This window comes from Perca flavescens, unplaced genomic scaffold (assembly GCF_004354835.1).
Source record: "Perca flavescens isolate YP-PL-M2 unplaced genomic scaffold, PFLA_1.0 EPR50_1.1_unplaced_scaf_20, whole genome shotgun sequence".
NCBI classification, from domain to species: domain Eukaryota; kingdom Metazoa; phylum Chordata; class Actinopteri; order Perciformes; family Percidae; genus Perca; species Perca flavescens.
The window spans coordinates 115,731-133,000 of NW_021166626.1; the positions used below are offsets into that span (position 1 = coordinate 115,731).

General features: G+C 39.8%; 1 protein-coding gene across 2 annotated transcripts; it reads left to right on the forward strand.

Annotated features, from left to right (window-relative positions):
* Window positions 1–3,721: 3,721 nt before the first annotated feature.
* LOC114551606 (gastrula zinc finger protein XlCGF8.2DB-like) lies at window positions 3,722–4,988 on the forward strand. 2 transcript variants are annotated; one of them, XM_028572611.1, is made up of 2 exons: window positions 3,722–4,644; window positions 4,699–4,988. In XM_028572611.1, exons 1-2 carry the CDS (start codon window positions 3,726–3,728, stop codon window positions 4,869–4,871), a joined length of 1,092 nt encoding a protein of 363 aa, XP_028428412.1. In that variant the 5' UTR covers window positions 3,722–3,725; the 3' UTR covers window positions 4,872–4,988. The 2 variants fall into 2 exon arrangements, with proteins under 2 accessions (XP_028428412.1, XP_028428411.1); XM_028572610.1 differs by having other exon boundaries at window positions 3,722–4,988.
* Window positions 4,989–17,270: the final 12,282 nt, after the last annotated feature.

Sequence of the window (17,270 nt, forward strand, 5' to 3'; positions counted from 1 at the left end):
TTATTATTATATCATAATATTATTATTGTATTATTATTATTATTACTGCTTTAATGCACTTCACTGGTGTTGTTGCTGTCTGTTATTTCTGTTTATTTAATTTAAAGCTCACTGAGACCATGTTGAACTTTAAAAACATTGGACTGATAAAGTTTAGTTAAAATAAAGAAAATAAAAACAGTAGGTCGGCTGTAGTTCTCCCTCCGGTCCAGCAGGGCGGCGCTGTTCGCCGAGTTCACCCTAACTGTCCTTGTGTCCCTCCGCGGGCCCTGAATGGATCCCTCCGCGGGCCCTGGATGTGTCCGCTGCGGCCTCGCCTCTCCGTGTGTCCCTCCGCGGGCCCCGGATGTGTCCGCTGCAGCCTCTCCGGTTCTCTTTGTCCGCAGAAAAAGCAGCGAGATGTGCGCGTGTGTGCAGCTGCTGCGGGTGACGGTCCACGAGCGGATCCTGGCGGCCGCCGAAGACTTTCTACTGCGGCTGGAGAAAGGAGCAGCAGAAGAAGAAGGAGAAGAAGACAGGCCGCGGCTGAGAGCGCTGCTCACCGAGCGGCTCGCGGCGGCCGCGGAGGAGATCATCGCCCTGCTGGAGGAGACCGTGGCGGGGTACGAAGACAGAGCTGCGCGCTCCGAGCAGGAGATCTCCCGCCAGAGGAGGCTGCTCCAGGCCGTGCTGGAGCCGGAGGTCCGGCTGCACAGAGCGGGTCAGTACCGGAGACAACATGCTAATGCTAACACGAGCTAATGTCAACAAGAACCGAGCTGTAACGTAACCCTAACAGGACTAATGTTCAGCAGCAGATAAAGTCCACTAAAAGTTCTGTTGTTGCTGCTGACAGCGTGTATAGAGCCAGCATATCTCCACCAGACTCCATGTAAATAATCAGGACTTTTAGCGTGTATAGAGCCAGCATATCTCCACCAGACTCCATGTAAATAATCAGGACTTTTAGCGTGTATAGAGCCAGCATATCTCCACCAGACTCCATGTAAATAATCAGGACTTTTAGCTTGTATAGAGCCAGCATATCTCCACCAGACTCCATGTAAATAATCAGGACTTTTAGCGTGTATAGAGCCAGCATATCTCCACCAGACTCCATGTAAATAATCAGGACTTTTAGCTTGTATAGAGCCAGCATATCTCCACCAGACTCCATGTAAATAATCAGGACTTTTAGCTTGTATAGAGCCAGCATATCTCCACCAGACTCCATGTAAATAATCAGGACTTTTAGCGTGTATAGAGCCAGCATATCTCCACCAGACTCCATGTAAATAATCAGGACTTTTAGCGTGTATAGAGACAGCATATCTCCACCAGACTCCATGTAAATAATCAGGACATTTAGCGTGTATAGAGCCAGCATATCTCCACCAGACTCCATGTAAATAATCAGGACTTTTAGCGTGTATAGAGCCATCATATCTCCACCAGACTCCATGTAAATAATCAGGACTTTTAGCGTGTATAGAGCCAGCATATCTCCACCAGACTCCATGTAAATAATCAGGATTTTTAGCGTGTATAGAGCCAGCATATCTCCACCAGACTCCATGTAAATAATCAGGACATTTAGCGTGTATAGAGCCAGCATATCTCCACCAGACTCCATGTAAATAATCAGGACTTTTAGCGTGTATAGAGCCAGCATATCTCCACCAGACTCCATGTAAATAATCAGGACATTTAGCGTGTATAGAGCCAGCATATCTCCACCAGACTCCATGTAAATAATCAGGACTTTTAGCGTGTATAGAGCCAGCATATCTCCACCAGACTCCATGTAAATAATCAGGACTTTTAGCGTGTATAGAGCCAGCATATCTCCACCAGACTCCATGTAAATAATCAGGACTTTTAGCCTGTATAGAGACAGCATATCTCCACCAGACTCCATGTAAATAATCAGGACTTTTAGCGTGTATAGAGCCAGCATATCTCCACCAGACTCCATGTAAATAATCAGGACTTTTAGCGTGTATAGAGCCAGCATATCTCCACCAGACTCCATGTAAATAATCAGGACTTTTAGCGTGTATAGAGCCAGCATATCTCCACCAGACTCCATGTAAATAATCAGGACTTTTAGCGTGTATAGAGCCAGCAAAACTCCACATGTAAATGGGTGAATTAAGGGTTTATTTCAACCAAACCAGAGTGATTGTTGGAAGATGAATCCAAGACAGCTTTTGGTAGATTTATTTAGTTTCTGTCCACTTTGAATGAAGTGTGTTTTACGATAATAAAAGTCCTGATTATTTACATGGAGTCTGGTGGAGATATGCTGGCTCTATACACACTAAAACTCCTGATTATTTACATGGAGTCTGGTGGAAATATGCTGGCTCTATACACGCTAAAAGTCCTGATTATTTACATGGAGTCTGGTGGAGATATGCTGGCTCTATACACACTAAAACTCCTGATTATTTACATGGAGTCTGGTGGAAATATGCTGGCTCTATACACGCTAAAAGTCCTGATTATTTACATGGAGTCTGGTGGAAATATGCTGGCTCTATACACACTAAAAGTCCTGATTATTTACATGGAGTCTGGTGGAGATATCCTGGCTCTATACACACTAAAACTCCTGATTATTTACATGGAGTCTGGTGGAGATATGCTGGCTCTATACACGCTAAAAGTCCTGATTATTTACATGGAGTCTGGTATAGTTTGGTGATGGTGATTTCGGGGCTGTTTCATGTTAAACTAAAAGGATCTTACTCTTTAACTAAAAGGTCTATCTCTGTAGGGATCCATCCCATAATGTTGTCAGACACTTAGAATAATAATCTGAGTCTGTCAGCAGCAACAACAGAACTTGTAGTGGACTCTACCTGCTGCTGAACATTAGTCCTGTAGGGTTACATTACAGCTCGGTTCTGGTTTAATACTGGACCAGGTTCACAGAAACCTGGAGACAGAGAGTCCAGGATGGAAATACTGAAGTTACTCTTTGTGTAGTTTAATGTCTCAGTGTGAGACAAACTGAAGTCTCTTATGTCGTCCATGATGACCAGTATGCTTGTTTCCTGTCTGCTTATTCTCCAGTATGTGTTAGAGTCAATCAACAGGTAATCAACTTCACCCCTACAGGTGAACATGGGACACACACACTACACATCACATACTACAATACACACCACACTACACATACTACACTACACACTGACTGTTCTCTGTTTCCTGCAGATGTTGAGCAGCTGTTGGTGGTTAAAGAAGAGGTTCCCCCTGAGCAGCAGGAGTGTAGCTCCAGTGTGGACCAGCAGGAGCCAGAGCCCCCCCCACACATTAAAGAGGAGCAGCAGGAGTGTAGCTCCAGTATGGACCAGCTGGAGCCAGAGCCCCCACACATTAAAGAGGAGCAGCAGGAGTGTAGCTCCAGTGTGGACCAGCAGGAGCCAGAGCCCCCCCCACACATTAAAGAGGAGCAGCAGGAGTGTAGCTCCAGTATGGACCAGCTGGAGCCAGAGCCCCCCCCACACATTAAAGAGGAGCAGCAGGAGTGTAGCTCCAGTGTGGACCAGCAGGAGCCAGAGCCCCCCCCACACATTAAAGAGGAACAGGAGGAACTGTGGAGCAGTCAGGAGGGAGAGCAGCTTCAAGGGCTGGAGGAGGCTGATATCACCAAGTTCCCATTCACTCCTGTCCCTGTGAAGAGTGAAGATGATGAAGAGGAAGCTCAGTCCTCACAGCTTCATCAGAGACAAACTCAACACATGGAAACAGAAGCTGATGGAGAGGACTGTGGAGGACCAGAACCAGCCAGGAACTCACATCCACTCTCCCAACCAGAGACCGAAGACCAGACCGGAGACTCTTCGGAGACGGACGACAGCGACTGGTCTCCGGCTAACGAAGCTAGCTCGGGGTTAGCGTCGTCGGCAGCGGCGGCTCGTAAACGCGGCGAGGCTGCCGAGAGCGACGCCGGTTCTCCGGCCAAGGAGCGCCCGTTTCCCTGCTCGTACTGCGGCAAGAGATTCAGCCTGAAGGGAAACCTGAACCGGCACATCCGAGACCACACGGGCGAGCGGCCCTTTCCCTGCACCGGCTGCGACAAGTCCTTCAAAGACAGCGGCTCGCTCACGGCGCACATGCGCTGCCACACCGGCGAGCAGCCGTACAGCTGCCTGTTCTGCGGGAAGAACTTCAGCGGCCGGGGCAACATGACGCGGCACATGAGGATCCACACGGGGGAGAAACCCTTCAGCTGCTCGCTGTGCAGCAAGAGCTTCCACGTCAAGGAGCACCTGAGCCGACACATCAAGTACCACACGGGGGAGAAACCCTTCAGCTGCTCGGTCTGCGGCAAGGGCTGCGCCCAAAAAACAGACCTCAAGAAGCACATGAGGGTCCACACGGGGGAGAAACCCTTCAGCTGTCCCTTCTGCGGGAAGTGCTGCGCCGAGAAGGGCGACCTGACCAAGCACATGAGGGTGCACACGGGCGAGAAGCCCTTCAGCTGCAACGTGTGCGGGAAGAGCTGCGCGCAGAAAGGCAGCCTGAAGATCCACATGAGGGTCCACACGGGGGAGAAACCCTACAGCTGCTCGGTCTGCAGCAAGAGCTTCACCGTCACGGGACACCTCAGGAGACACATGAAGCTGCACGCCGCCGAGGCCCCACGCTCTGCTGCACATGCACTACAGGAAGTAGACGCTTCACACTTACTACAGGAAGTAGACGCTTCACACTCACTACAGGAAGTAGACGCTTCACACTCACTACAGGAAGTAGACGCTTCACACTCACTACAGGAAGTAGACGCTTCACACTCACTACAGGAAGTAGACGCTTCACACTCACTACAGGAAGTAGACGCTTCACACTCACTACAGGAAGTGGAAGCTTCGGACGCATCGTGACTAAGAAAAGGTGTTTGAATATTCCTTCTAAAAAACACTTTGTTTGCACATTTAAAATGTCTTATATCACGTCATTTAAACACCGTAGACCCCCCCCCCTCTCTGTCTGTCTCTGTCTGTGTGTGTCTCTGTCTCTCTCTCTCTGTCTGTCTGTCTCTGTCTCTCTCTCTGTCTGTCTCTGTCTGTCTGTCTGTCTCTCTCTGTCTGTCTGTCTGTCTAAATATAAGACAATACTGTTAAGTATGCAGTATAACAATACAATAGAGTTTACAAAAAATATACAGTAACAATCGAAGAGGGAAGAAATAGTGCAATATCAGTATAGGCTGAGATTTAAGATTTCAATATAGTGCAAGGCAGTCTTCCCCCCCCTCCCCCGATGGCCCACCATCAGCAGTAAAGCCAGTCGGACTGATCCCCCAGGTCCAAAAGGTGCCTCAGAACACACCGAAGAGACTTGAGTCACCAACCTCGAAATATGAATTATCCCTTGGGACCACACAAGGGTTAATACAGCATAAAACAAGGGTTAATACAGCATAAAACAAGGGTTAATACAGCATAAAACAAGGGTTAATACAGCATAAAACAAGGGTTAATACAGCATAAAACAAGGGTTAATACAGCATAAAACAAGGGTTAATACAGCATAAAACAAGGGTTAATACAGCATAAAACAAGGGTTAATACAGCATAAAACAAGGGTTAATACAGCATAAAACAAGGGTTAATACAGCATAAAACAAGGGTTAATACAGCATAAAACAAGGGTTAATACACTGTATTAACCCTTGTTTTATCCTTCGCTGTATTAACCTTTGTTTTATCCTTCGCTGTATTAACCTTGTTTTATCGCCGCTATATTAACCCCAGGTGGTCCTTCGGGTCACCAGGACCCAAGGACCACACAAGGGTTAAATAATAATTTAATATAATAAAGACGCAGAACAGCAACACGACCCACACTGACCCAACGCTAGCAGCCCATTGGACCTGACTGCCGAGCTAGGAGCTCCACTAGCACACCTCCAATGGGCTACTTTCAAATGTCCCAGGCTAGTAGCTAGTAGCTGATAGCTGATAGCTAGTAGCTGATAGCTGGTAGCTAGTAGCTGGTAGCTAGTAGCTGATAGCTGATAGCTAGTAGCTGATAGCTGATAGCTAGTAGCTGATAGCTGGTAGCTAGTAGCTGATAGCTGGTAGCTAGTAGCTGGTAGCTAGTAGCTGATAGCTGATAGCTAGTAGCTGATAGCTGATAGCTAGTAGCTGATAGCTGGTAGCTAGTAGCTGATAGCTGATAGCTAGTAGCTGATAGCTGATAGCTAGTAGCTGATAGCTGGTAGCTATTAGCTGGTAGCTAGTAGCTGATAGCTGGTAGCTAGTAGCTGATAGCTGGTAGCTAGTAGCTGTTAGCTGATAGCTAGTAGCTGGTAGCTGGTAGCTAGTAGCTGATAGCTGGTAGCTAGTAGCTGATAGCTGGTAGCTAGTAGCTGGTAGCTGATAGCTAGTAGCTGGTAGTTAGTAGCTGGTAGCTGATAGCTAGTAGCTGGTAGCTAGTAGCTGGTAGCTGGTAGTTAGTAGCTGGTAGCTAGTAGCTGGTAGCTAGTAGCTGGTAGCTGGTGCTAATCCCATCTGTGCCTAGCTTAACAAAGGTGGTGCTTAGCAAAGTTATCTTATTTCACCTGAAGCATCTTCACTCGTTGATTACCGGAACATGTCTGTTATTTTGGGGCATTTGGCTGCCTCTTCCTCCTCCTCCTCCTCTTCCTCCTCCTCCTCTACCTCCTCCTCCTCTTCCTCCTCCTCCTCCTCTACCTCCTCCTCCTCTACCTCCTCCTCCTCTTCCTCCTCCTCCTCTACCTCCTCCTCCTCTACCTCCTCCTCCTCTTCCTCCTCCTCCTCTACCTCCTCCTCCTTTACCTCCTCCTCCTCCTCTTCCTTCTCCTCTACCTCCTCCTCCTCTACCTCCTCCTCTTCCTCCTCCTCCTCTACCTCCTCCTCCTCTTCCTCCTCCACCTCCTCCTCCTCCTCTTCCTTTATGAGTCAGACCTTTCCCTTTTCTTTTTGGGCTTTCCGTCCTCAGTCTCCCACCCTGTCTGGTAACGTTACCGGGAGACTTTGTGTTCGTGCTGTTTGGGGGCTGCACTCTGTTGGTGCTTCCTGGGGCATCGGGGGGGCCACCCGGCTGCCCACGGTGCTGCTGAGGACCCCCCATGTAGGATCCAAACACTACCAGCCCCCCAGGGAAGGGCCCGACTCTCACTACTGCAGAACTGGAACAGGTTCTGGTATCCTGCTGCTGCTGGGACACACACACACACACACACACACACACACACACACACACACACACACACACACACACACACACACACACACACACACACACACACACACACACACACACACACACACACACACACACACACACACACACACACACACACACACACACACACACACACACACACACACACACACACACACACACACACACACACACACACACACACACATACACACACACACACACACACACACACACACACACACACACACACACACACACACACACACACACACACACACACACACACACACACACACACACACACACACACACACACACACACACACACACACACATACATACACACACACACACACACACACACACACACACACACACACACACACACACACACACACACACACACACACACACACACACACACACACACATACATACACACACACACACACACACACACATACACACACACACACACACACACACACACACACACACACACACACACACACACACACACACACACACACACACACACACACACACACACACACACACACACACACACACACACACACACACACACACACACACACACACACACACACACACACACACACACACACAGACACACACACACCCACACACACACCCACACACCCATACACACACACCCACACACACACACACACCACCCACACACACACACACACACACACACATACACACACAGAGACCCACAGACACACACTCAGTGTGTGTGCGTCTGAAGGTTATCATTATTAATACCAGGCTGAATGTTGATATATTTGGTTTCCAGTAGATCATGTGATGTTGATGTTTTCACTTCCTGTTTAACATCTCAGCTCACTTTATTGTGATATTAAAATATTAAAATATGAATCTGCCAACAGTTCTCCTGTCAGCTGTCTCTGTATGTATGTATGTATGTATATATATATATATATATATATATATATATATAACCATAGATATGAACACAATCACACAAGTCAAAGTAGGGCTGTGTAATTAATCTAAATGTAATCCTGATTATGGTTTCGGCTCCCAATGATCACAAAAACAGAATAATTGAGAAATACAATTATTTAGCTCATTATGTTTTGCAGTTAACTCTTATTATTTTCTCTCGTGTTCTGAATGAAAAAATAAAGTTTTAATAGGACAAGTATTACGGCAAAGTTCACAAGGTATGTGTTTTTTTTAAAAAAATTTACTTTTTCCACAGTTTTTTAAGTTCAATAATTGCAATAATCTTTCCAGAAGTCAACGATTAGTAATCGTGTTAAATTATCGGGATTTCAATATTGACCGAAATATTATTTGTTTTCATAATCGAGCAGCGCTGAGTTAATGTGTCTGCTGGAGTTTAGAAGAAATACTGTGTACTTCCACTTCAGTACATTTGGACTTCTATCTGAGTATTACTACAGTAGTAAAGATAGGTGTAGCGTTGGTTTTAACATGGGGGGCACAGCATCCTAACACTATATATATATATATATATATATATATATATATATATATATATATATATATATATATAGATATATATATATATATATATATATATATATATATATAGATATAATATATTAGGGCTGGGCGATATGGACCAAAAGTCATATCCCGATATATTTTGGCTGAATATCGATATACGATATATATCCCGATATTTTTTTCCGCAAAGTGAGAGCAAATGTTCAGTCAAAGCCAAAATCAAATATGACATGTCACAAGTAGTTTCATAGAAACAGTTGCAAAATCAAATAAATAATAAACCGGTTTCTTCACCTGGTTCATGATTAAATGCTCAGCTGTTCAAACAATAAAATGTAAACCTAAATGCTGTATAACAGGAGTACCTTTTTTGAAATCAAAGCTCCATATTTGTGATTCGTTCCAAAGGTCAATTAAGCTTTTGATATTAATATAATCTACTTTGTTCAAAATGTAATGCCTCATGCCTGTAAGCCTAGGTTTATAGTCCCATTCTTCCACTTGATACTGCTTCCACTTAAGTAAACTAAAAGATGAACTATCGACTACAAAACAAAGAAACTAATTAATGTGTTAATACAAAGAATATTTATTATGATCGGTTCACAGATCTGAGTCCAAACGGAAACTTCACCCTTCTGAACTAAGAGTTTCTGCTTCAAGGTGAAGTTTAAAACAGACTGAAATGTCCAGGCTCATTCCTCCACTATTTATTTCTGTATGTATTTATGCGTTACGTGTCATTTTAACGGGCACTGAGCTCCAGATCCTGCAGCCGCAGACGCTCTCTGCTGCCCCGCTGTAGCTTCTCTCCGTCCGCCTGCCGCCGGCAAACTTAGTGGAACTTTCCGCCGATATCGACATACAGGTCGTCCTGGACTACGTGTAAGATCCTACCGATCACCACTCTGTCTTTGGCTGGTCCGATCTGGATCAGCGGGGACCGGCGCAGCAGCGAGGCAAAGCTGTGTTTTTCCCGGGGGAAGAGACGCTGCGGCCGGCCACGGAGCTCTCCGCCTCCCGCTGCCGCCGGAGCTCAGGTTGCTGGTCGAAGGCGGCATACATAATCATAAAACACATTGTCACCTGTTAAATGTTATTCATTGCTGTTTGTTCTTTTCATTTCCTCTATCGAACATAATTAAGCAGTACAAAAGTCCGGCATCTTTAGCGTTGATCTGAATGCTTCGGACCTCTGTTCCAAGATGGCGGCGGTTTTGACGTATGTTTAGAACCTCAAGGCGACATCTGTGTATATATCTATGGGAGCAAGGATCACATTTGAACTATATCGATATATGCGATATGGTCTAATTCCATATCTCATTTAAAAATATATCGATATATTTTTTATATCGATATATCGCCCAGCCCTATAATATATCTATAGATATATATATGTATATGATATATCTATATATAGATATATAATATACATATATCTATATATAGAGCCACCCTTTGCTTTTTTTGATAACTCTGCAAACCCTTGGTGTTCTCTCAATGAGCTTCATGAGGTAGTCACCTGAAATGGTTTTACCTTCACAGGTGTGCTTTGTCAGGGTTCATTAGTCGAATTATTTCCCTTATTAATAAAAACGCAAAGGGTGGCTACTTTGAAGAATCTAAAATATAAGACATGTTTTCAGTTATTTCACACTTTTTTGTTAAGTACATAATTCCATATGTGTTCATTCATAGTTTTGATGCCTTCAGTGAGAATCTACAATGTAAATAGTCATGAAAATAAAAAGGAAACACATTGAATGAAAAGGTGGGTCCAAACTTTGGCCTGTACTGTATATAGATATATAATATATATATCTCACCTTCCTAAAATAATGGCCTAAGTCATTTCTTGACGAAACAGATTTTTTTTTGCCTAAATCCTCTCCTCGTGGTGCTGGCCTACATCCTCAGGTGAACAGGTCATGTGATTCTACACCTTTAGTGTGACTTACTGTACGCTGTTAATTTGTTTGTGTTTTCTGAAAAACCTGAAAAAATGACATAGGCCATTATTTTAGGAAGGTGACGATATATCACCAGGGGTAACCAGGGTTGTCCATCTGGCTGCAACAGAGGGGATTTAATCCAAAACCCATTGGGCCGATTAGGTGGTGGCAGGAGGAGGGAGCTAACTGTTTTTTGACAGTGCAGTATGTTATGAGAAGGAATTAATGTGTTTGTGTCTGATGTTTACACATATGAATGGACTCTATGTATGGGAAACTGGCTAAGTTTAAAATAATGGACTCTATATATGGGAAACTGGCTAAGTTTAAAATAATGGACTCTATATATGGGAAACTGGCTAAGTTTAAAATAATGGACTCTATATATGGGAAACTGGCTAAGTTTAAAATAATGGACTCTATATATGGGAAACTGGCTAAGTTTAAAATAATGGAGTCTATGTATGGGAAACTGGCTAAGTTTAAAATAATGGACTCTATGTATGGGAAACTGGCTAAGTTTAAGATAATGGACTCTATGTATGGGAAACTGGCTAAGTTTAAAATAATGGACTCTATATATGGGAAACTGGCTAAGTTTAAAATAATGGACTCTATATATAAGAAACTGGCTAAGTTTAAAATAATGGACTCTATATATGGGAATCTGGCTAAGTTTAAAATAATGGACTCTATGTATGGGAAACTGGCTAAGTTTAAAATAATGGACTCTATATATGGGAAACTGGCTAAGTTTAAAATAATGGACTCTATGTATGGGAATCTGGCTAAGTTTAAAATAATGGACTATGTATAAGAAACTGGCTAAGTTTAAAATAATGGACTCTATATATGGGAATCTGGCTAAGTTTAAAATAATGGACTCTATATATGGGAAACTGGCTAAGTTTAAAATAATGGACTCTATGTATGGGAATCTGGCTAAGTTTAAAATAATGGACTCTATGTCTGGCTAAGTTTAAAATAATGGAATCTGGCTAAGTTTAAAATGATGGACTCTATGTATAAGAAACTGGCTAAGTTTAAAATAATGGACTCTATGTATGGGAATCTGGCTAAGTTTAAAATGATGGACTCTATGTATAAGAAACTGGCTAAGTTTAAAATAATGGACTCTATGTATGGGAAACTGGCTGAGTTTAAAATAATGGACTCTATATATGGGAAACTGGCTAAGTTTAAAATAATGGACTCTATGTATAAGAAACTGGCTAAGTTTAGAATAATGGACTCTATATATGGGAAACTGGCTGAGTTTAAAATAATGGACTCTGTGTATGGGAAACTGGCTAAGTTTAAAATAATGGACTCTATATATGGGAAACTGGCTAAGTTTAAAATAATGGACTCTATATATGGGAATCTGGCTAAGTTTAAAATAATGGACTATGTATAAGAAACTGGCTAAGTTTAAAATAATGGACTCTATATATGGGAATCTGGCTAAGTTTAAAATAATGGACTCTATATATGGGAAACTGGCTAAGTTTAAAATAATGGACTCTATGTATGGGAATCTGGCTAAGTTTAAAATAATGGACTCTATGTATGGGAATCTGGCTAAGTTTAAAATGATGGACTCTATGTATAAGAAACTGGCTAAGTTTAAAATAATGGACTCTATGTATGGGAATCTGGCTAAGTTTAAAATAATGGACTCTATGTATAAGAAACTGGCTAAGTTTAAAATAATGGACTCTATGTATGGGAAACTGGCTGAGTTTAAAATAATGGACTCTATATATGGGAAACTGGCTAAGTTTAAAATAATGGACTCTATGTATAAGAAACTGGCTGAGTTTAAAATAATGGACTCTATATATGGGAAACTGGCTGAGTTTAAAATAATGGACTCTATATATGGGAAACTGGCTGAGTTTAAAATGATGGACTCTATGTATAAGAAACTGGCTAAGTTTAAAATAATGGACTCTATATATGGGAAACTGGCTGAGTTTAAAATAATAGACTCTATGTATAAGAAACTGGCTAAGTTTAAAATAATGGACTCTATATATGGGAAACTGGCTAAATTTAAAATAATGGACTCTATGTATGGGAAACTGGCTAAGTTTAAAATAATGGACTCTATATATGGGAAACTGGCTAAGTTTAAAATAATGGACTCTGTGTATGGGAAACTGGCTAAGTTTAAAATAATGGACTCTATGTATAAGAAACTGGCTAAGTTTAAAATAATGGACTCTATATATAAGAAACTGGCTAAGTTTAAAATAATGGACTCTATGTATAAGAAACTGGCTAAGTGTAAAATAATGGACTCTATGTATGGGAAACTGGCTGAGTTTAAAATAATGGACTCTATATATGGGAAACTGGCTGAGTTTAAAATAATGGACTCTATGTATGGGAAACTGGCTAAGTTTAAAATAATGGACTATGTATAAGAAACTGGCTAAGTTTAAAATAATGGACTCTATATATGGGAAACTGGCTAAGTTTAAAATAATGGACTCTATGTATGGGAAACTGGCTAAGTTTAAAATAATGGACTCTATGTATGGGAAACTGGCTAAGTTTAAAATAATGGACTCTATATATGGGAAACTGGCTAAGTTTAAAATAATGGACTCTATATATGGGAATCTGGCTAAGTTTAAAATAATGGACTATGTATAAGAAACTGGCTAAGTTTAAAATAATGGACTCTATATATGGGAATCTGGCTAAGTTTAAAATAATGGACTCTATGTATGGGACTCTGGCTAAGTTTAAAATGATGGACTCTATGTATAAGAAACTGGCTAAGTTTAAAATAATGGACTCTATGTATGGGAATCTGGCTAAGTTTAAAATAATGGACTCTATATATGGGAAACTGGCTAAGTTTAAAATAATGGACTCTATGTATAAGAAACTGGCTAAGTTTAAAATAATGGACTCTATGTATGGGAAACTGGCTAAGTTTAAAATAATGGACTATGTATAAGAAACTGGCTAAGTTTAAAATGATGGACTCTATGTATAAGAAACTGGCTAAGTTTAAAATAATGGACTCTATGTATGGGAAACTGGCTAAGTTTAAAATAATGGACTCTATGTATAAGAAACTGGCTAAGTTTAAAATAAATAATGGACTCTATGTATGGGAAACTGGCTAAGTTTAAAATAATGGACTATGTATAAGAAACTGGCTAAGTTTAAAATAATGGACTCTATATATGGGAAACTGGCTGAGTTTAAAATAATGGACTCTATATATGGGAAACTGGCTAAGTTTAAAATAATGGACTCTATGTATAAGAAACTGGCTAAGTTTAAAATAATGGACTCTATGTATGGGAAACTGGCTAAGTTTAAAATAATGGACTCTATGTATAAGAAACTGGCTAAGTTTAAAATAAATAATGGACTCTATGTATGGGAAACTGGCTGAGTTTAAAATAATGGACTCTATGTATAAGAAACTGGCTAAGTTTAAAATAATGGACTCTATATATGGGAAACTGGCTGAGTTTAAAATAATGGACTCTATGTATAAGAAACTGGCTAAGTTTAAAATAAATAATGGACTCTATGTATGGGAAACTGGCTAAGTTTAAAATAATGGACTCTATGTATAAGAAACTGGCTAAGTTTAAAATAATGGACTCTATATATGGGAAACTGGCTGAGTTTAAAATAATGGACTCTATATATGGGAAACTGGCTAAATTTAAAATAATGGACTCTATGTATAAGAAACTGGCTAAGTTTAAAATAATGGACTCTATATATGGGAAACTGGCTGAGTTTAAAATAATGGACTCTGTGTATGGGAAACTGGCTAAGTTTAAAATAATGGACTCTATGTATAAGAAACTGGCTAAGTTTAAAATAATGGACTCTATATATGGGAAACTGGCTAAGTTTAAAATAATGGACTCTATGTATAAGAAACTGGCTAAGTTTAAAATAATGGACTCTATATATGGGAAACTGGCTAAGTTTAAAATAATGGACTCTATGTATGGGAAACTGGCTAAGTTTAAAATAATGGACTCTATATATGGGAAACTGGCTAAGTTTAAAATAATGGACTCTATGTATGGGAAACTGGCTAAGTTTAAAATAATGGACTCTATGTATGGGAAACTGGCTAAGTTTAAAATAATGGACTCTATATATGGGAAACTGGCTAAGTTTAAAATAATGGACTCTATATATGGGAATCTGGCTAAGTTTAAAATAATGGACTATGTATATGGGAAACTGGCTAAGTTTAAAATAATGGACTATATATGGGAATCTGGCTAAGTTTAAAATAATGGACTCTAATGGACTGGCTAAGTTTAAAATAATGGACTCTATATATGGGAATCTGGCTAAGTTTAAAATAATGGACTCTATGTATGGGAATCTGGCTAAGTTTAAAATAATGGACTCTATGTATAAGAAACTGGCTAAGTTTAAAATAATGGAATGGACTGGCTAAGTTTAAAATAATGGACTCTATGTATAAGAAACTGGCTAAGTTTAAAATAATGGACTCTATGTATGGGAAACTGGCTAAGTTTAAAATAATGGACTCTATGTATAAGAAACTGGCTAAGTTTAAAATAATGGACTCTATGTATGGGAAACTGGCTAAGTTTAAAATAATGGACTCTATGTATGAAACTGGCTAAGTTTAAAATAATGGACTCTATGTATAAGAAACTGGCTAAGTTTAAAATAATGGACTCTATGTATGGGAAACTGGCTAAGTTTAAAATAATGGACTCTATATATGGGAAACTGGCTAAGTTTAAAATAATGGACTCTATGTATGGGAAACTGGCTAAGTTTAAAATAATGGACTCTATGTATGGGAAACTGGCTAAGTTTAAAATAATGGACTCTATATGTATAGGAAACTGGCTAAGTTTAAAATAATGGACTCTATGTATGGGAAACTGGCTAAGTTTAAAAATGGGAAACTGGCTGAGTTTAAAAATGGACTCTATGTATAAGAAACTGGCTAAGTTTAAAATAATGGACTCTATATATGGGAAACTGGCTGAGTTTAAAATAATGGACTCTATAATATAAGAAACTGGCTAAGTTTAAAATAAATAATGGACTCTATGTATGGGAAACTGGCTAAGTTTAAAATAATGGACTCTATGTATAAGAAACTGGCTAAGTTTAAAATAATGGACTCTATATATGGGAAACTGGCTGAGTTTAAAATAATGGACTCTATATATGGGAAACTGGCTAAGTTTAAAATAATGGACTCTATGTATAAGAAACTGGCTAAGTTTAAAATAATGGACTCTATATATGGGAAACTGGCTGAGTTTAAAATAATGGACTCTATGTATGGGAAACTGGCTAAGTTTAAAATAATGGACTCTATGTATAAGAAACTGGCTAAGTTTAAAATAATGGACTCTATATATGGGAAACTGGCTGAGTTTAAAATAATGGACTCTATGTATAAGAAACTGGCTAAGTTTAAAATAATGGACTCTATATATGGGAAACTGGCTAAATTTAAAATAATGGACTGTATGTATGGGAAACTGGCTAAGTTTAAAATAATGGACTCTATATATGGGAAACTGGCTAAGTTTAAAATAATGGACTCTATGTATAAGAAACTGGCTAAGTTTAAAATAATGGACTCTATGTATAAGAAACTTGCTAAGTTTAAATAATGGACTCTATGTATGGGAAACTGGCTGAGTTTAAAATAATGGACTCTATGTATGGGACACTGGCTAAGTTTAAAATAATAGACTATGTATGGGACACTGGCTAAGTTTAAAATAAATGCTTACTGCCGATGTTTGATATTGGCTCACATAGTGTATATATATATATATATATATATATATATATGTATGTAGATTAGATTGTTTTTGTGGTGGTAGCTGACTCGGGGTGGGGGTGCACATGCAGAAAGAGGTGTAAAATATTTGCAGTTGTATTAATATAAGAGGTTTATATTAATACAACTGTAAATATTTTTATACAAAATTCTGCAGGTAACAAGTAAAATTTTTACATTTCATGGTATAATGCAGTAAGGGAATAAGGGCTTTTCACATCATTAGATTAATATGAGTAATTAACAACAAAGTCCAGTTCATTAGATTGATATGAGTAATTAACAACAAAGTCCAGATCATTAGATTAATATGAGTAATTAACAACAAAGTCCAGTTCATTAGATTAATATGAGTAATTAACAACAAAGTCCAGTTCATTAGATTGATATGAGTAATTAACAACAAAGTCCAGATCATTAGATTAATATGAGTAATTAACAACAAAGTCCAGTTCATTAGATTAATATGAACAATTAATAACAAAGTCCAGTTCATTAGATTAATATGAGTAATTAACAACAAAGTCCAGTTCATTAGATTAATATGAACAATTAATAACACAGTCCAGTTCATTAGATTAATATGAGTAATTAACAACACAGTCCAGTTGTAGATTAATTTGAACAATTAATAACAAAGTCCAGATCATTAGATTAATATGAACAATTAATAACAAAGTCCAGTTCATTAGATTAATATGAGTAATTAACAACAAAGTCCAGTTCATTAGATTAATATGAACAATTAATAACACAGTCCAGTTCATTAGATTAAT

Excerpts from the sequence above, each read along its gene's own strand:
- LOC114551606 (XM_028572610.1), top strand. The coding sequence starts at position 3,726 with ATGGAAACAGAAGCTGATGGAGAGGACTGTGGAGGACCAGAACCAGCC.